At 39.2% G+C, this 20,741-nt stretch overlaps 1 protein-coding gene and 1 long non-coding RNA gene across 2 annotated transcripts in view; one reads left to right on the top strand and one right to left on the bottom strand.

Annotated features, from left to right (window-relative positions):
* LOC105675205 (uncharacterized) overlaps positions 1-17,985 on the top strand; it is a 41,702-nt gene extending 23,717 nt beyond the window's left edge. Inside the window, exon 4 of the long non-coding RNA XR_001101233.2 lies at positions 17,919-17,985. This is a non-coding gene — a long non-coding RNA (uncharacterized lncRNA). The remainder of the gene's footprint in view (positions 1-17,918) is intronic.
* On the bottom strand, positions 536-7,562 carry LOC105675203 (homeobox protein engrailed-1a-like). The gene is made up of 2 exons (XM_012372183.2): positions 5,909-7,562; positions 536-3,336 (listed from the first exon to the last, which is right to left on the bottom strand). The coding sequence occupies exons 1-2, from the start codon at positions 6,564-6,566 to the stop codon at positions 2,984-2,986; spliced, it is 1,011 nt and encodes a 336-aa protein (XP_012227606.1). The 5' UTR covers positions 6,567-7,562; the 3' UTR covers positions 536-2,983.
* Positions 17,986-20,741: the final 2,756 nt, after the last annotated feature.

Genomic DNA, 20,741 nt, shown 5'->3' with positions numbered 1-20,741 from the left:
AATGATACAAATGTTTAATATAACACGCAAAGAATTATTACGTAAATAAGTGCGTGTGGAATTACATAATGCATCTGTCATCGTGATAAATCTTTGCGTATATTAATGTAATTACCAATTGTCGCATCGCTATTATACATACGGACCATTATCAGAATATCAATGAATTATTCCACCATTCACTCGTATGAATCTCTAATGACAGTTATAGCCATTAGTATCTGTTATCGCTTCTTCCGTATTCAAATTTATGGTGATTAATAATGAGTTACGTACAGACAATGCCGGTCCTTAACATAAAGACGATTGTATATTTAAAACTTAAACAACGCGAATTTATAACTCCTACAACTTTGTGAGACATATACTACATGTATATTTTTCATTTATTGTAATTAATCGACGAATCGTTAAGAAATAGCAATTACGCGTCAAGTAAGTAATCGATGTTGAAGTCATTAAGATTAATCAGACGCAATAACAAGATTACTCGTTGAAGTAAAAATTTGCAACATGATTTATGGCGTCCTTTTATAATTGAATTGATTGTCATATTACCTAATCAAGAATTGTTAAGAAAAAAAATTAAAAATTTTTTTTTTATTTTGAAGTTTTTTCAAATTACTATGAGCAATTTTGTTACATCTCTTTTTTTAAAATATCCTATCGCGATCATGATTCTCGTTGACTGCATGTTTCATACATGTTTTACCACATTTTTGCATTTTATTCTTAATATATCAGAATTAAGTGACACGCACATGTGCGATATCTTTTCGCATTTTTGATGACCGTAATCCGGAAAGGTCTTTTCCGTCACGCAATTGCCAATAGCTTTGCGATACGCGATGCCGGAAAAAATGCTCGTAAATCCAATCGCGCACGGGTGAGACACCATGAATGCATACGTGTGCGCGCCGTATCGCCTAACAGGTGCGCACCTATATCGTTTATCTCGCGTCGATCGCCGCACCGTAGTCCACGTATGAACACGCTGGAATTAGTAGCGTACTGTCATCTCCGATCGTGTTCTATTAGAGACACCTAAATCACAATTTATCAAGTGAAACTTAAATGTAAACGTTATTTTTACTAACTAAAAAACATACAATTAAAATAATGGGTTAACAAATAATTGTGTAACGGATAAATACAGGCAGGAGAGACTGTGATTTTTAATTATCAATTTATATAGAATGTTAATGAGTTCCAACCTGCTTAAAGAAAAACAAAATTAATCTCAAAGGGATCACATATCAGATTGGCCAAACTTTCACTTGAGTATATCGGCGTTACGTTCACCTATCGTGCTCGAGATACCGGGCGGCTCGTTAGTTCGGGATCAATTAGTGCGTCGTGACATGCCGCTGAAAACGAGAACTTTGAGAGTTTTCCCGGTAAAATAGAATGCCTGTCAAAAACGCGCGACTTTGTCGCGTAGGAGTGCTGGTATGGCAACGATGCTAATTAATGCACGAGTAATTTTAGTTGAATACTCAAATGCCACAACGCCGCGATAGCATTCTAAGCGTTTCCCAGCGATATAATTGATGAACGTTTAATTAATTAATAGCTATTACATCGTTATTGCATTTATCTCTATTACTTTCACTTGAGTGTAATGTTGCGGGAATGCATTTCTTTAGAATGATCATGTTCCACTTTTTTGATTAATTTTATTTTTATGTCTTATTGGCATTGCATTACTTTCAATATTTACACAGCTACGAACTTTTACATATTACTGATTGAAACATTTCTCATGCTTCTTGCTGGAAAATCGTGTCGAGTTTATGTAATTTAATTTTACTGAGATAAAATTATTATATCATTAAATAGTAATCGTAAGTATTTCGGTGGGAAATAAAAAGGAAGAGAATGCATGTAGAGGATAAAAGTTTACTTTTACTTTGTTTTAATCGGCGATGAAATATAAGCTGATTATACATAGAATATTACGATCGCTTGTTGCGGAAAACAATATACGTTATACGTACTTTCCATGGCCAACTACACTTGTATACATGTCTCTACATTATATGTATGAGAACTATACAATGTGAGATCGTTTCATGTTCACGTATAATAACTTTGTCATCTAATCTACTTTGTATATTACATATACACAAGAGCATAAATTGCTGCTATATTTACACAGTATGTACAATGAAATAAATAACTTATGCTTAAATACTGATACGAGGATAGACTCGTACGGATCTTAGATACTAATCAAATGCTACTTTAAATGTAATCGATGAATGTAAGTCTCAGTCGACGGTACAAGGTCTAGATGCGTGCATGTTCTATTTTAAATTCTCGTATTCTACGAATACAATTCTCTTCGATCGAGATAACTCTTCGACTTGAAAAATGTTTAAGAATTATAGTTTCACATACAAATGCTGCTTGCATTTTCACAGCATTGACGATAAAGTGGCAGTAACTAAAAACAGTTTTCCATAATAATCAAATATATCAAGTAGTTTTATTTGCTTTGAGACTTTCCGTTCTTCTAATATAAATTTAGCATATTTTTTACGCAGAGTACTTTTTTACTCTGCAAATACTTATTTAATTTAAACACAATAGTGTTGAATCTAAATAATTTTCTACGAATATAAATTACCTCACGTAAAATCTCTTATCCATATAAATAAAGATTATTTTCTTATCTAAAAATAAAAGTAAAAGATAAAAATTTCTTTATTAATTTCGACAAAATAATACAGCCTTAAGTTTTCATACGACCTTAGTGTTTTCAATCAAAAATATTGCACTCTCAATATTGTCAAACATGAGTTTATCCCCGTGTCATTTTCAGTCTTTGTTAAATTGTTATATTATTTGTTCCGTGATAAAGTAAGTAAGTAAAGTAAATAGGTAGAACCAGTAACTTTACCCGCGTCGACAGTGTTCAACACTGACATGGCACCATATCATTCCAGTCTCTAATTCATCGTTTTATCACCTTCATCGGAATTTATGCGAATCTCAATGATTCCTTCACGATCTCCTCCCCGTCCTCGTCCACCGGCACGGTGGAATGATTGTAAAGACCTTGTGCCATTAGCTGAAGAGCCAACGGATTTTTCTGTCCGCTCGCCTTCTTTATTTTCGCCCGCTTGTTCTGGAACCAGATCTTGATCTGCGCCTCATTCAGGCCCAGATCCCGCGAGAGCTGCTGCCTCCTCCTCTCCGTCAGATATCGATTCTCCGTGAATTCCCGCTTCAGCCTGGTCAGTTGTTCGGCGCTGAAGGCCGTCCTGGGTCTCTTCTCTTCCGGCGAGCTGCTCTTTGCGTTCTGCGAACGTTTCACCCGTCTTGTGCGCGGTCCTTAAACGACAAAGAAACTTCGCATTAATCTTCGCGCGCCGACTTTTGTGACTGAAGTTTGGAACGGGCGAGGCAAGGGGGCATTATCGCGGGGAAAGTGGGCGTTCTCATCAATTTGTCCACCAACATGATTCAGCGCTCTTACTCGCTAGCACTCTCTCGCATGGTAGAAAGGATACTTGGAGGATAACTATATCTGAGCAATTGCGTTGGAATTTAATGAAGGCGGAAATGGTTCGACTAACTGCAGAGGCACGCTGTTACTTAAAATTCGACCTTATATTGCGAACTGCAATTTTACACGACTCGCGCATTCTTCGATGCTATAATTTATACTCTTAACGTTGTACAGCATGATACAGTTACATTCTGCAAGTAAATGTGCCGGATTTCATTACTGAAAAATCAAGCGCCGCGTTGTGTTTTCTTATTTTCACATTAACGATCGGAACTTTGCGAAGCACGCTTTTAAGCGCGATAACGACCACTCCGATCACCTTGTATTGCGCCTCATCGAAAGTAACGTTAATCGGCGAGCTCGGGATATTAGCATTACACGCTTTTGATTTTTATTTAACTACATAGATAACGCGACCGTGTAGAGTCGGAATACATCTGCGTGCTTTTGCGCATTATAGTTATCGTCTCGATGTTATTATTACCTTCGAAGAAACCGTTAAACGATCGTTTTAGCTGTTTGTAGGTTAAAATATATCCTCACAACTCTATAATTATTATCGATATTACATAAAATGCGCATAGGTATTTTCATTATTATCGGAGGAAGTCAAGTATTCCGGCTCTTTGTAATTTAAGAAAGACGTGCCGATCGTTTCGTGCACTGATCATTAATGTTACTACCAACGTTATTATCGCTTTAAAAACACTAAACATTAATTTTAGCACCACAAGAAATTGCAAGCGTGATCTTCTTACCACAACGTCTCGTGAGCTTCAATTATAAATGATGAATAGTACTCCATTATTGAATGATCATACTAATTTCTCATTTATTAATTTTTTTAAATTCTTTATCTACTTGTTATTCATATTGTTACGCTATTAAACTACAAATTTTTTTAAAGAAATTTCTCGCTTAAAAAGCTTCGATAATATAAAAATTTACAAAAGAAACGTATAAATTAATCTGTAAAAAAATTTCACTTCTAATTTATTTTTTATTTATTATGTATGAGAGAAATATATCACAGGAGAGCAAATTTTGTACGAATTCAGGCTCGGGGTTAATGTTCGGCAATGAAGAGGCTCGCGAGAGTTAAGTGGGCGATTCTCGGCAATTAGCAACGCGATTATCGGATCGAAACACGCGGACCACCCCGACGCGCAGCAGCCTAGGAAAACCGGTAGGTGTTTACCGGCGAGAGAGATAAAAGAACCGAAACAGAAGGAGCAATAAAGAAAGCGACAAAGAGCGACAGCGCCGTATGTGGGACACTGATTGCAGAGGGTAGTTCGCGAATGTAGGTTCCACACAATTAAGTTCTGCGAACGGGCGCAGGTGGTATCGGACCGTGCATTAACCTCGCCGTAGCTATTCGCAATTAGATATAGCTTATGCAGCTCGTGATCCTTTCGTACGTCGACATTCAACGATCTCCTGCGCGAGGGTAATAACTTATTACGGTAATATCGAACGATGGGATAGAACATTAAGCATATATGTCGGCCGTCATATAATTTATTTGTAGAGCGAACGGTTATCTAATGAGAACGCATAATGAGGCACAGATTACTGCTATTTGTCGGCGAGGAGTCGCAGTAATCACTATTTATCTATGCGAGATTCGCGAGTGATTAATTATTTGGATAAGTTTATCGAACACGAGGAGTGTAATTGCACGATTCTTCGTATAGACACGACGAATTTAATTGCATTATACTTCGATATGATTTCTTCTTGTTTGTTGGAACAAATAGAGTCGCTGAACTGAGAAAGCATTATTCGTTCGGAAGGATTGCGATTATGTATGTAAAAAAGGGCGATTAATTCAAGCTCCCGGATCGTGCAAAGACGCGGGGCGGCCTTTTCTCAATCCGTGACTTCCAGATACAAAACCCGGACGCGAGTCGCACATTTTGCTCGCGAAAAGCTTTTACTTATCTTCATGCTGCATAATTTTTCAAACGCTTCGAGGGGGATTTTAATTAGCGGTAGATCATGATTTTGTGACCATGTAGAGCGCATAAATGAACAAAACATCTTGATAGACATTTCCGACATCGCGACCACGCAAGTTCTTCTTGCATGTGCAAAGCTAAATGCAAGTCACGTACTGTGCGCACGAAAAATCTGATGAATTTCTAACTTGTTTGCTTTTTAACGTGCATTGTTAGACGTGCCAGTGTAATAGAAAGCACGAAACCGATACTTACACGAAGCAACGCGTTACATTTGAATTTAAAAAAGTAAAATCGAACAATATAATTTCTTTAACATTATTAAAATTATTACAGAAGTTCGATTTATTATCTATGTATAATAATTACATATTATTCTGATGTAATTTTTCGATATATAAAAAGGATACAAAAAAATATCTGTTACATTTACCGGAAGAGGGCCTGTCCGAATATCTGGTGCAGTAAACCCATGCGGGCCACAAGCTCTGGCCGTTAGTATTGTTTTTTTGGCTCGTCGACGTGTTTGTGTTACTGCTGGGCGTACTGTCCCCATTTAGAGAATCGACACCGATTGTTGACGAGGTTGAACTCAAAGAAGGTGTACTGGTAACCGAGGTGTTGGTGACCGAGCTTTTGCTGGATGCGAGACTTTCAAGACTGCCGCTCCTGCTGAGTCGCACAGGCGATGTGCGCCCCGATTGAGAGAAAGTGTCCCTTTCTCTGTGGACTGCATAACTCGTGGACGGTGGCGATTGCGACGACAGCCGTGCGGACGACAAGCTGAGATCGCGCGGCGACGAACTGTCTTGCAAAAGTTGCACGGGACTAGTAGTGATGACGGGGCTGGACAGCACAGGTTGTTTCGACACTATTTTCGTTAGGATCGCCTCCCGACCGAAATCCGGCTTGAGGATATTCGTGACACTGAAACGCAACGACATCTGAGTGTCTTGCGGACGACTCGGCTGACGATTTTGATGCGATACTGCGTGTCTTTCCGGCGACAACACGCGATGATGAAGATGACGATGATGATTGGCTCTCAATTGCAAATTATACACGGGATTTATGGTCGCGTAAGCGATCATTTTTTCAGTGTAAAAATGTCTTTGTTCGATGAGATAAAATCAGAAAGTCAACAGTGATAACGGTCACATGTGATGATAATACTGTGAAGATAACACATTGTTACACTATCCACTGCAGTCAACGATCCGCGTGGATTAAAGATCCGTCAACGCGTAGTGGATGCGAATCTCTGCAGTCGCTGTTCTCGAAACGTCTACTCGTAAACACTATTCACGTGTCACAAATACATCTCCGTGCGCTTACATCTCTCGCAGACTGTTAACGAATCACTTCGTGATCGCACGGATCTTTGTCGTCCACTGCTCCATTAGTTTCTCAAAATCGTCGAATCCATCGCACGTGTCCGTCACGTGTTGGGAAAAAAAGAAACAGTTACGTCGAAGCTCTTAGAAATACTCGTGCATCCGCTGTGGTAGTCGCGTGTTAATTATCAGCACGCCTTTGGAGCCGGTCCAAACCGGAGATCGCCGCTCTATCGGCTTTTCCCGAGGTTTCCGAGTACTCCGGCGAGTGCTGTGACGGGTCTGACTGGCTGTCCATCCGTCGCTCAGTGATGTCTAAACTAGGGGACCCGGGGTCCCTACTTACCGCCTGTCCCTCCTCACCCCTGGCCCCTTCACTCCTCCTACGCCGCGGTCCGGAGTACAGTGCACTAGACACCCTCGATTGTATCTCTATTAACTCTTCGGTCAAAGGCTCCGCCCACCAGCGTAAGGTGTACCGTGCTCCCTTCCGCTTGTCGTCATCCCCACCGTCAGTGGTACGGATAGTAGGGGGCTATGCTCACGAATTTTCTGCGGATCAATGTTACGGACGCCAGAGTCTCTGCTCGATGAGATTCGTCTCCCTTCAATTTTATTTCTTTGCTGGAATCGCTCGATTAATAAGCGAGAAATTGAACTTCATTTATCGACACGACTCAAAGATCTTATTCGCTATTTATGCAAATTGCAATAGAAACACACGAAACAATTGTTTGGACCGTTCGATACGATGACTGTGTGATGCAACTTGACTGCACATTGCAACAAAAATATCTAACGAAGGAAAAGATTTCTAATATTAATAGTAACAATCTGACAAGTACAAAAAAATAATTTCAATTTTATTCTCCGAAATTATACAATATTAATTAAATATTAAATCAAATCAAAAATACATCAATAAGAAAATCTATAAGTCTGATCTGCATATCAAAGATAAAGATATCAGAATGTTTTAATTGAGAATAAAATTATTTATAAATTGATGTAAACGTTTTTGAGAAATTTAAAAAAAACTTGTTTTGTTAAATATTTTACAATTTTGTTTACAAAAATTTACGATCCATTTGATATTGTACGCATTCGGAATATACGGATATCCGCGCCACTGCAACAATAACGAGAATACTCAAGTTCTCTCCGCCCCATTTGAGTTCTCCCCACTGCACATCCGGTTTTTAGGTCTTGCCCACGTTCTTGTCCCTCCCCTGCAACCACGCCTACCCTGCCACCCCTTCTACTATGTTTTACCCTCTACTCCATACTTTTGTTCCTCCCCACTGCGGCAGTGTTGTCGACCCGATCCGTGCTGAAGCCGGCTAATTCGTTTCTTCAAGCCGGCGAGAGATCGGCTCTCCCTTCCTCTCTCTCTTAACCCTTCTCCTTTCGTTCCAGCGCGATGTGGATTTTATCGTCGCGCGTCGGAATCGCTTCATACAAAAATTTACACGAACACCATCAGCCAGCACCCTCTTGTAGCTTTCTTTTTTTTCCAGCCCCGACGGCTTCGCGACGGTTAACGAACAAATGTATTACCCACCTCACGGCAGATGCTGTTCTTCTCTTTGGTTCTCCTCTAACATCCTTTTTCTCTCTCTCATTCTATATGTTAACTATGTACGTCGTATATCTAATTTTTTTCACTTTTATATCTACTCCGGCGTAACTTATTCCTAGATCGCTTAATCTGACACTTGCTGACGCCACGGAGACGATTAGAAAGCAAGAGACGGGCCCGGTCGAGTCTTTTGTTTGCACTTTATCTGACTTTACGAGACAGCTACCGCGTAACGTAGTTTCTGCGATCAGTTCTGTATCGTAAATTTTAGCCTATATCATACTTGAGTGCTCAAAAGTTAGAAGATATCTGCGAAATACTTTATAAGGATGTGTGCGCTATCTACTTGAGGAATTTACGCATATAACTCGGAAGCTATTAGTGCTCCGACGACTTGAAACAAACGAGATTTTTTAGTATTTGCGATTTTTTTAAAATTATAGTGATTCCATTCTTTCCCATATAAGTGCCATGCGATTTATCATAGATTAAACTAAATCGAAATCGTAGATTTTTTGTTCTTCGAGCAGTGCTTTTTACTCGCGGATTATCATGTGGAAACGGCGATGACGATACTCGTCTGTTAATCAACGGAACAAAATTACGGCCATTAACTCTTTAACGTCTAAACGTATGGGATGCTCCTTCGTCGAGGCGTTATTCGGTCCTGACATGAAAGCGGCTCAGCGAGGCTGGGCATTAGAAGCACGCGAGACGTATAAGGAGTCGTTAAAACGGTTGCAATTAAAGCTCGTAACGAAAATCCGCCTCACGACGCGGAGGTTGCACGCGATAAGTTAGGTGTTTCGCGCGGTAATTGGCGGAGACACTCGACTTTTACCGTTCACGCCTGAAAGAAACACGCTTGACCATTGCGATGGTGCAAGATGCATAATGCTCTAATAAATCAATGGCAACATTCGTAACAATTTCTTAAGCATTCGATCGATCTGAAAAAATTCACTTTAATAAAACTCTGCATATGCGTAGAACAATTTTGTCAACGATTTATCAATGAATAATGAATGTAAACATATTTAGTTGCTACTAGAAAAGCGTATGAAGAAATATAAAAATTGCTTACATTCATTATTAAATTAATTTGATTAATAATAACGACTCTGATGACATTTCGATAAAAAATACTCTCATTTAATATACGCTAAAATATGTTATCTAAAGAATAATTTCTTGTGTGAAATATCACAGTAGATATATTTTCTCAGTGTTTTCTATTAAAAGATCACCAGCAATGCGCGTCGAGCGATGATTTAAGAGCTATACATTATTTTAAAAATTCAAGGCGCTTGAGAAATAATGAACTTTAACTGACTGTTTTGCCAAGTGTGTCGAGTTAATAAGCTCATTAAGGCTGTTTGATAGAATAATGTGCAGCAAAGAGTGAGCGTGTAATTAACACGCTGCATTAAAATCAGCTTTCAAATGAAAGTTACGGCATACTCGCGCTCGACACAAATCAACATTTTTATCAACGATCAGTTGATCACCTGAGTTCTCGCCTGGTGGGCCTCGCCTTACGTAGAACATCATAAATTACGAGAGCCTCATTTTTTACGCCAATTATTGTCCATATCGATGGCCTTCATATCTCGAATAATGTACCACAATTTACCAGCTACTGGTAGCACTGGTGTTAACGATGTTGTTCTCCTTCCATTAACGCAATGCTCGTCTTATTTAATTACTCCCAGTGCTGATCGTCCGATAGTTTTGCAATAATTAAACCGCTCGACCAATTAACGTAACACAGCGATTGATCATCCAGCATTGAATTAAAATAGGTGTAAAATGTGGTCATTTATCAAGAGTAGAAAATACGGCACGTTTCATTGTTATACAAATATGGAAATAGTATTCAATGTACGTGTATAAATTTTTTTTAAATATTGTTTTATTATCGCTTAATATATCTTTGTGTAATAGTCAAACTTAAATTATTTTTATTAGTCCAGTCATTATCGTGGCACGCTTAAAGTTAAGAAAAAAATTACAAATCGCTCTCTAAATGATGAACGGGATATGGCAAGATGTGTTATTCTCTGTCATTATCGTCCACGCCGCTCGCGATCGACTCAGGTTACCCTGAGAAATATACCTTTTACACTCATCTTGAACTAGCGTCTTCAATCACCACAATGTAGACGATAATGTCGGCGAATTGCGTCCGCTCGTCCCTTCGTGAAGAACCAATTCCAGGAAAAGAATATACGATTCCGCGTGATGGGCGCGCGAGGCAGGTATCTTTTACCGCGCGAGAGCACGCTCTTTTCCTAGCGCCGCCGATGATCGTCGCCGCTCTGTTTCTGTCAGCGGTTCCGCCTGACAGAAGGCGAGCCCTTTGTTTCCGTTGTCGTGAACTACGCGTAAGATCGTCGTTACAGCCGACGGTTTTATTAATGACCACACCTATAGGGATACCAGCTGCCACGTGAACCGCAGGGCAATCATTAGCCGCGAGGTAGCTTTGTAGTATAAAGACAATAATAAAGATATAGCAACCATAAATAACTGCAGCGTGTCCATCTATCAATAGCGCGTCCAGCCGAGCTGAGTTACGTTGCGCAGGAATTTCCATATGAGATTATCAGGCTGAAGCGTGGATCGATTGTTCCGACTAGCTTACCGAACAGCATCGGATGGCTCTCCATCCGCTATTTTAATTGACAAAGCAAGTTGTATGGAGTCGTCAACTCAATATTAAATAGTAGAAGAAACTGATTATTTCTTGATAATTTGATTATATTTCTTAATAATATGATTATACGATTGAAAATTTGATCAATAAAGAAGAAAGAATTAATAATAAAATATAATTGCGTGTGCTTCATGATTTCGATTCTCGATATGTTATCATATTTTGTTTTATCAATAAACAATCAGTTCTCTTGCAACCATTTTAATTCAACATCAAATGATCAATTGCTGTGTTATGTTAATTAGACGAATAGTTTAATTATTGCAAAACAAACGGATGAGGAACATCAGGAATGATTCTCGTGTTATTTTTTACTGTTTTTATTATTTTTACTTGAATAACTTTATGTGTTTAACAATAGATTATGTACATCTAATTTTCTTTTGTTTCTTTAATGACAATTATATATTTTAAAAAACAGTGGAAGAAGAGAATTTTCAATTTTTTTCTTGCCATAAAAATGATTTACATTTCTGTAACTTGTTAATCAGTATATATTCAGTAAATTGATTTAAAAAAAGAACCACGAATGTTCCATTAGTAACGTGACTACTAGGAAATCCTTAGTCGTCGTTGTACCATATGTCAATCACAAATTACAATTCACAAGGCTGTTAGTCGCGTCATCAGCGATTCAGAGACAGGTCATTACAAACTTCATTCCTATTCAGACAGCCAGCCCATCTCGCTCATTATACATTGAGTCCGGAGCCGAAATCACCGAAATGCAAGCTGCCTTAATCCCCTCGTTAGAACGCGCGAAGCCGCGAGCAGGTCCGCGAAGTCTCTCGAGAGAAAACGCCTACGGCGAGACCAATCGCCGCTCCGGGATGTCAGGGATTGATTGGGTTTTTCGTCTCACAAGTTCCCCACTTCTCCCTCAAAAGCGAGCAATGAGACGCTCGCGGAGTCCGGCGCGCACGGCGATCATTATTCCCCGAGCGCGATTTGTAAACGGGTTCTATTTATGGCACTGCAAACTCTATAATCAGCCGCCGCAGAGGCGACGACTTATTTAGAATAATTAATGCGGGTACGACCTCGTGAACCGGTCCGCGGCCAATCGGCACGACGAGCACCCTACCAGCCGCGAAGCAGAGGGGAACCGATGGGCGCGGCCAGACGCGGACGACCGCCCACGGGTGAGCCTCTCGCATGCAATCTCGCGTGTAACCACCAGGATCGGAGGGGACTCGAACCTTTGCGGAGGACTCCCCTCCTTATGCCTTCGTCGCGACTTCGTCCACCGTCGGCGCTTTTTTCGCGACCGAGCGATATTTTCTGGAGCAACGCAGAATCCCGCGTAATCATGCGCGTGCGAGAAAGAATATTGCACGGAGTTGTCCCCTCACCCCTCTGCCTGCGGCTCGTGAAATTCTTGGAACTATCACTGCGGTGAGCTTGAATTGAAACATGCACACCGCGGCTTTTCTGTTCGTGAGAGTTCAACCGCTAAATGCCGAGTAAGAACGATTTCGTTACTGCAGATCCGTGCATTTGATATTTGAAGTCTATTAATCGTGTCTCTTTTATAGATGCATATTGAAAACGATGTATAAGAGAATCTTTGTGAAATTTTATTACCTTACTCCATATTTTTTGGCTCCTGAATACTTCAATTGAAAAACTTTTGACAATAATAAAAGAAAGTTCTCTCATTTAAAGAAAAATATTCAGACAAAGAACATAGATTATTTCTCGCGTATTTTAACAACGCATACTTATTGTGAAAACTGTTGAATGTGAGGATTTCACTTGATTCGTATTATATTCGGAGAAAACCGATAGTTACTCAGCGTTTAGAGCACCCAAATTGATTCGCCAAGTCAATGATTCTAATGATATCTTTCTAGCACGCACTGATTACCCGCTCCTCTCACTCTCACGGGAATTTATCACGCCAAACGGCACGATTCTCAATAACAGGTACACACGCAAGTGGTACACTCGAGCTAAATACGCGATCAATCGGAATGATCGGCGAGCGTCCGACGGCGCGGGATGGCCGGAGTAGTGAGCGTTGAATAAATGGCGCGGTGGTACGGAGCGTCGCGCCGCTGATTCCCCTTAATCCAGTTTATAAACACACAGAACCACACCCATACGCGCCGTTCCACCCTCGATAATGTTCGGCGGTGTTTTCACGGATGGGGCGCGCGACGAGGCGCACGAGCGCTCCGGCGCACTATTTGTACATCACGCGCGAGGGCAGGCTGAGATAATGCACACCCGGTACATGCGAAGATAACCGCACCCCAGGGAAGCCCCCGCTGCTTATGAACCGTTCTAACACGATGGGGAACCGCAAAGCATTCCGCGCGTACTGATTTATCGGCGGGGAGGTGATAAACGAGGCGAGTTCATCTCGTCGGGCCGTACTCGCTCGCGCAGAGCCCGACACGAAAACTGTCCCGCCAACTGTTCCGTGAACGCATGCCCCGCAGCCTCCGCGTTTATGCTATTATTCTCTGATGCCCGTGAACGCCCGAGGAAACAATGATAACCCGCAATTACCAAATACCTCTATGACGGTGAAATTAGAGCGGAATAGATGGGACTCTCTCTAGTTTGCTGTACATTGTTTGCGCTGAAGGGCTCGTGAACGGTTGTTTACTCTCGCAGCGTCAGCGAACAGATTAAACTGCTTCTTCCACGCGAGAACGCCACAATTAAACGCGATCTTGATATTTCATCGTTTTCATTGATAATTTCACCTGCGAATTAAATTAAATAGAATTAATAATACTTGTTTTGCGCTAATGATAATCATTATTAATTTCTACAAAGAATAAAAGAATATATTTACAAATTAACATCTTATTTATTGTTTGCATAGTTATGCGAAGAATTTTACGAATTTATTTGCCATTTGCGTGCCATAAACCTAGGTTCGTCGTGTATGTACACGACCAATGTTGCAGAAAATAGATGTAAGTCGTACACATCCGATACACATACGCGCACGTACACACACACACATACACTCGAAACAGGATGATTGCCCTGTTGCCGCACTCTCGCTGCTTTTTACCGCGAAGAAGATGCGAGCGGTCGTCTCTTCTACTTAACCCGTTGCCAGGTTACGTGGTCGAGCGATGCTCGTTACGTTCAAGTCTCGTACGCGTTGTTCACGACCACTAAGCTGGCAGACTATAGCGCCATATTCGGCCGCTTGGAGATGCCGAGCTTACAGAACACATAATGATACCGTATCGGCGTCCTCTGAGAATGATGAAAGTTTTACAGTGGCGGTCCTACCGATAAGCAGCCTAAATGGTCGTTTAGGACCCCGACTACTGAAAAGATCTGAAACCGTCTTGTGAATTTATAACTGTTGTTTCCTCTTTAAATTTTCCTTACAATGCGGTATTTTTCTTACTATTATCACCAAAGTAAAATATTCATTTTAGAGTCACGTTTTAGAATAGCTTAAGTTAAGTTATCATAATTAGAAAAGCTATTGTTAATACATTGCTATTATATACAAAAAGCTATTGTATAATACATTGGAAAATTTTTAAATGTCATAGTATGTTTTTGAAGCCCTACATTTATTATTGAAACTGTCTAGCGTATTCTTACGTTTTTAAGAGTGTGCCATAATTTACTTGTGCGCTTGCAAATATGTCGTCAATGGTAAATGCGTAAATTCAATTCCGCATGACTCCGGTTCCATATATTGATTGTCTCAACCAAGCGACGCGACCATAAATTCAATGAGGTTCTAGTATACCGCCATTAATCATGCTTTATCGTTTTATACGCCGAAGGGTAGTAATTTATAAAGGAGGTACAACATACTCTAGTCAGGCATGCGTGTTTTCAACATGCTGTTCTGCCACTCAGGAAAAAAAGGTGCAATGCATCTTGATTGAATCTCTATGAAAATCTGTTTTAAACTAACAATTACGAATAATGCCATAAATCTTTAAAAAGAAAAATTAGCAATACTTGGTTATATCGGAATAATGAATAATTTATTATTTTATAATATTTTTCATATGTTTTTATTACACACACAGCAATATCGAAATATTCTTTCTCTTATGTTTTGCAAATTATTGAAAATTGTTATGCAATATCTTTCATCGGATGGTTTATAGCAAATTTAATATTTGTAATATAAGAATCGTAGAATGATTTACGTTTGAATTAATTTTTATTTTGTTTCGCACTGGGTTCTTCTGCAAGTAGCTCAAAATTGTTAGAAGATACGAAAAAGTGCGTTTGTTCATTAGTTTCACCTGAATATGACAACGCAAATATCTGAACTTTACTATTTCCTGACTATCCGGAAAAGGCATTGGTGTTTTGAACTCATTGATCTGATTCGTTCGGTCTGACTTATTATCACTGAAAAAACGTGTATAGAATTGTACCTAACCTTCGAGTTTACGTTTAGTTAAGGTATCCATCTAACCTTCAAACCTGAACTGATTTTTCTTTTCTGCGATTATCTTTGCTTATCCATTGTTTAGTCTTTTCTCATTGTTAGCTTATCTCAGAGAATCACAAACACGTACAACGTCGCAAGGAAAAATGTAACGAATAGAAAAATGTAGAAAAATAGCACTATCCATACATATACGAATTTAAAAGTGAATTCTTTTTTAATATGATTTTTCAATATGAATATTTTTAAAAACTATCTTATGAAAAAGTTGATTGCATACGCAGCAATTATATGCACTTGCCATCAAAGTTATATTTTGTCACAATGACTTTCCGCTGGCCAACGTATTTTTCAGTTCGCTTCTTCGCTTGAATAACTCGTTTTTCTACTATTTTTTCTGCTATTATTTTTGCTAGGTATTTTTTCAAGTCAATAAAAAAACATTGAATTCTGCAATAATTTAATTCAGAAGATTGAGTATGTTTTGCTACATTTTTTTCTACAAACACTTGCTTTATACTCGTTTGTGTCCTTAATAATTTTCCGGCTTTGCAATTTTACATGATATTGTCACGACTGTGTTGTCAAAATTACAATAGATTCAATAGCGGAAACACTAATAATAGTCAAGGACCATTGTATTGTTCAGTTTATTGTTAACTGCGCTCCAGGGAATTCTTTTAGTTTTCTCTTCGTAGAAAATTTGAATCGGAAAATATTGACAAGCATTACATCCAAGAAATGTTATCAAGGGCTTAGAACTTCTATTGTCACTTTACAAAAAATTGTAGTGGAACAATTATATCTATTTTATGAAATAATTAAAATTATTCACATATAAAAACAGGGTCAAATCGAATTCTATTGCTGTCCCAATTTCACGGATTTAGTCGATTTTTCGATTTTTCCGCTACACTTTGTATCTCATGAACTCAAAAGAAAAAAATATTTTTAAATAGCTGTAGCAGGTAGGCACGTGCTGTCGCCCTGAGTGTAGGATTTTGTTATCCTTCAGAGATAATCTGATTTCATTGACTAAGACATCAAAACTACATCGTGACAGTTTATTGACAGTCCGATGAGAAGTGTGATTTCTCCTGGTAAAAATCACAAAAGTGACATTTCGTTTCGAAGGCACATTTCTTATACTTTACCTTTGAAAGTGTGCGGAGACTTCGTTGTAACACTTCAGACTCAACATCGATTATAATAGCGATTAACGGATAAACCTTAGTTTATTGAGTTAACCTGGGATTGTATTTATTGTACACGGGATTATCCGACTTAAAAAATCACAATCCGTATTTTAAATCCTCAAAATGTAGTTACTATAATGCGTCAAAGTTCTTAACGATACTATTCTTGAATTTAAATTTTGTGCAAAATATGCACAAAATAAATTAATTTTAAATTAAATGAATTAAATTTAATAAATTCTAGAAATTTTTTTATCAGAAATTTATGCAACAATTGTTACAAATTGTTTAAAATTATTTTTAAAAATGTTTAGCGCGATAGATCACGATAAATCCTAGAAAGGAAAAGATTTAAATACATAAGAAATGATTGATATTTTTCTTATACCTAAATCTACTAAGATTTCAGAATAGGCAGAAAAATCCAACGATATAATAGAGTCGTTTCCTGCCTCCTTAGAAAATCGCAAGCGTCGCAAAATAGAAAATTTTACCCGTTTACTTTAATATTCTCATATTTACGCGGAACCAGCTATGTCAATCTGTTTTGACGTTGGATTTCAAAAGGATGCCGAAACGTGAAAGGGAAAACGCAAACATCAGCTTGGATCTATTCGGAAACGGCGAGCGTGTCGAAAGCGGGTGACCCAAGTAAATAGGATTCAACGATTAACTCTTAGGGTTCCTCCTCGTTCCCCGAGAATGCTAGCAATTCTTTCACTCTAACGGCTACACCGGTTAGAAATCAGCCCCGGTGACTTTTTTCTTCAGTGACTTTTGACTTCCCAACTTTAAAGCGTCAGCGTGCAGGCTAAAAATGCAGGAAAACGCTCAAAAAAGTCTCTCCGACAGTTTCGCACGTCACAAATGGGTTTCTCCTAGTTTCTGCTCGCTCGACATTCGTTCGACTTAAAACTCGCGTATGTTTTGTTTAATTCTTAAGTACCCATAAAATTTTACAGCGCTAATGATAAAGTTTTAGTTTATTACCGAGCTCTACTCTCTTCCGTGTTTGCTAGGAATTTCTCACGATATGTAGTGATGCAACTAATAAAATATCATTTTACGTACAATACCAGCGCATATAAATGCATTGCGGCATGGCAATTCTTTGTGGAATGCATCTTACTAAATGGCGTAAAATTTATTGTTTACTTCGGTATTAAAACCACAACTATGTATTATTTAATTTATTATTAATACTTACTATATATTATTGTTATAGATGTGCAATGCGACAGCTGTGTGATGAGAATTGGAACCACCAGTTTCCCGCAGCAGAAAAAATTGGTGAGTCGTTTTTGATATTATCGCTTTGTCGAGCGACGCTCCAGATTTCCATTTTCGCCGGTGCCGCGAGCGTGGCGAATCCGCTGGAAACGACATGCTCGAAAACGCTACCAAACGTACCCGTAAAGTGTTTTTGCCGCTAACACTGTATACATTAGCGTGCTGCTGTTTTATAAAAGAATGAGTAAAAAAGGCGGCAAGGGAAAATTTAAAGGGCAGAGCGAAAAGTCCTTCTAGCGGAAAGAAGTGAGAAAAATGCGAAAAGGAAAAAGAGATGGAAAGATGAAGCTCGTGTGTCGGTCGGTTTATTATATCTGTGATTGTGACAGACCGTATCTCCGGCTAATAGTCGCGCTACTAAACAACGCATTAAATAAATAGAACGTTTAATTGAAATAGTGAAGTCTAATGAGCAAGAGCAAAAAAGAAACATGCAGACATATATCGAATAAGTAAAAATTGACGAATTGTTTAAAATTTAAAAACTTTTGGAGCATTAATTTCTTAATTATTAATTATACTTGCAGTGAGCACGATTTCTGATGTAATATTTATGTTTTTATAATTAATTACATTCAATTTAAATATAAATTTATAATTAAAGTGAATTTTATAAACAACATTCGTATCACAGAGATATAAAGTTGGCGTTTTCGCCCTCAATCGAAACCAGCTTCTTTTTTAATACATTGATGATCAAATATTTGAGAACGTTGCCACTTAATGGCGATTTGCATGTGAATGTAGTAGCCAGCGCGTTGTCGGAATATTCTCAGCTTCCTGCTGTGGCTCGTGGTTGTGAAAGGATTCAAGAAATTAGCAGACACGAAATTCATGCGCATAAAAGGAATCGAAAATTGCAATCTTTCAATTGATAAATTGAAAAGCATCATAAAAAATTGTTCGTGACTCGTGAAATAACAACCTTCTCGACATGTAGTTAAAATATCAATACTGTCAGCACGCTATAAACATTCCCGGATAATTATTGTTACTCAGAGATAATCGGAATATCAGTTTGATCAATCGTCACGCGAGCTCGAGATACTCGTATTAATTAGCGCAAAAAAATTTTTTTTAATTAATACACAGCATTTACCATAACGTGTTGCACAAAGTAAGATCGGTATGAGAATTTCGATCTCGCCGTAACAATTTAAGACACGATGTCAGACGTGTGCGGGAAAAAAATAAGAAATGTCGAGAGGAGAGCACTAATTCGACGACGTCTGTTGAATTAACTCGAGATCGATGACCATTGACACGATTACATATGTTTGTGCGTACCGTGCGTACCGATGACCGGCACAAGAGAGCCCGGTAATTGCAGAGCTGACATTTCTCTCGATTTTAATCAACCGGAGAAACTTTTTTACATCATTGCGTCGTCGGCAGCGCGAGATCGACCGCGAGCTGCAGCGGGAGATGCACGGCGAATCGGGCGCTCGTTGAGATTTCACCCGTCATGTCACGCTTTAACGTCGTTATTCCTCGGCTGCGTAGTTATAATTTGCCAGGCGTGCCATCCATATGTATGTAGCTTGTCTCATATAAAGTTTCATGAGATACAGTGTCCGTATAATATTGTTCCGCTGCTTTACAGTAATACACAAACGTTTGCATATTTAATTGCAAATTTCAACGCGCGCTAAGTCGGCGGATGACAAAAATTTGCCGCTCGTCTGTTGACGATAATCGCCGAGTCGATTAATAGCGACGATCCCCACGACACTCTCGTTATTGACAAACAGCTCGGTGGCCCCTCGACCCCTCGGGAAATAATTTCGCCCGATCTCGCATTATCTAGTTTCGAATGCAGACGCACGAACGCGCAGGGCTATCATTACCTATGCAACTTTGTAATTTTATCCACGAGCGATTCCTTGTTCAGAGGGGAGGCTCGAAATTGCCGTGCCGAAATCGACGCTGCACACTCGCCGCGGAAGTAGAGCGAGAACCGCTCGTTGTGATTTCACCTGTCACGCCATCGAGATATCGCTTTCTTCTCGCAACAAGGGGCCGCGTAGAAACATCCTTCATACAAAGTAACGTATCATTCACGACACGATGGCGCGATAGCGACATCACGTTCCCACGCTCAAAACTCTCCAGAATTCGCGATTATTGATTAATCGCAAAATTCTTCAGCTTTTGCAAAATATATATTCTAAACTAGCTCCCATAATAATAATACTGAATTCCTAGAACGAATTTTACCTTTATGAAAACGATTTTATTTAACATTTATATTGTTACACAATTATAGATACATTTTTACGATAAAAATATTATTTGATGCATGGATAGCGTATCTCGCGTAATTTATAATAATAAACCGACGTTTAAGGCTATACTTACTCTGTCGATATTATTTTTTTTTTCTCTGATACATAAAAAGATAGAAATCGAAATACAGAAATGGTGATACGGATAAATAATCCAAAACTCGAGTCGCGTCGAAAATCATGAATTCGAAGATCCTTTCGGGCTGCAATCCGAAGCGGATATCCTCAAGTTGAGAGCCACTCGTCGACGTGTGTGGTCCGCTCTGGCGGCAAGGTGCCGACACTCGAAGCTTCTCCCTCCTCTTTAGTCGTCGTCGTCGTCTTCTTCTTCTTCTTCTTCTTCTTCTTCTTCTTCTTCTCTCGCTTCTTCCTTTCCTTCTTTCTTCCTCATCGCGTTTTTTTCTCGTTTTCTCTCCTTCATTGTTAGCCTCACTCACTTCCACCCTTTCTGGCCTCTCGCTTCACCCTGCGGC

The sequence above is a fragment of the Linepithema humile genome, chromosome 5 (genome assembly GCF_040581485.1).
Source record: "Linepithema humile isolate Giens D197 chromosome 5, Lhum_UNIL_v1.0, whole genome shotgun sequence".
Lineage (NCBI taxonomy): Eukaryota > Metazoa > Arthropoda > Insecta > Hymenoptera > Formicidae > Linepithema > Linepithema humile.
Note: the sequence above shows the minus strand (reverse complement) of the source record. Positions and strands in the feature narration are given on the sequence as shown.

Bases quoted from the DNA above. Each gene is read 5' to 3' on its own strand.
- LOC105675203 (XM_012372183.2), bottom strand. From the start codon at position 6,566: ATGATCGCTTACGCGACCATAAATCCCGTGTATAATTTGCAATTGAGA. The intron at 3,337-5,908 runs GTAAATGTAACA...TTGTCGTTTAAG, and splicing joins TTCGGACAGGCCCTCTTCCG to GACCGCGCACAAGACGGGTG.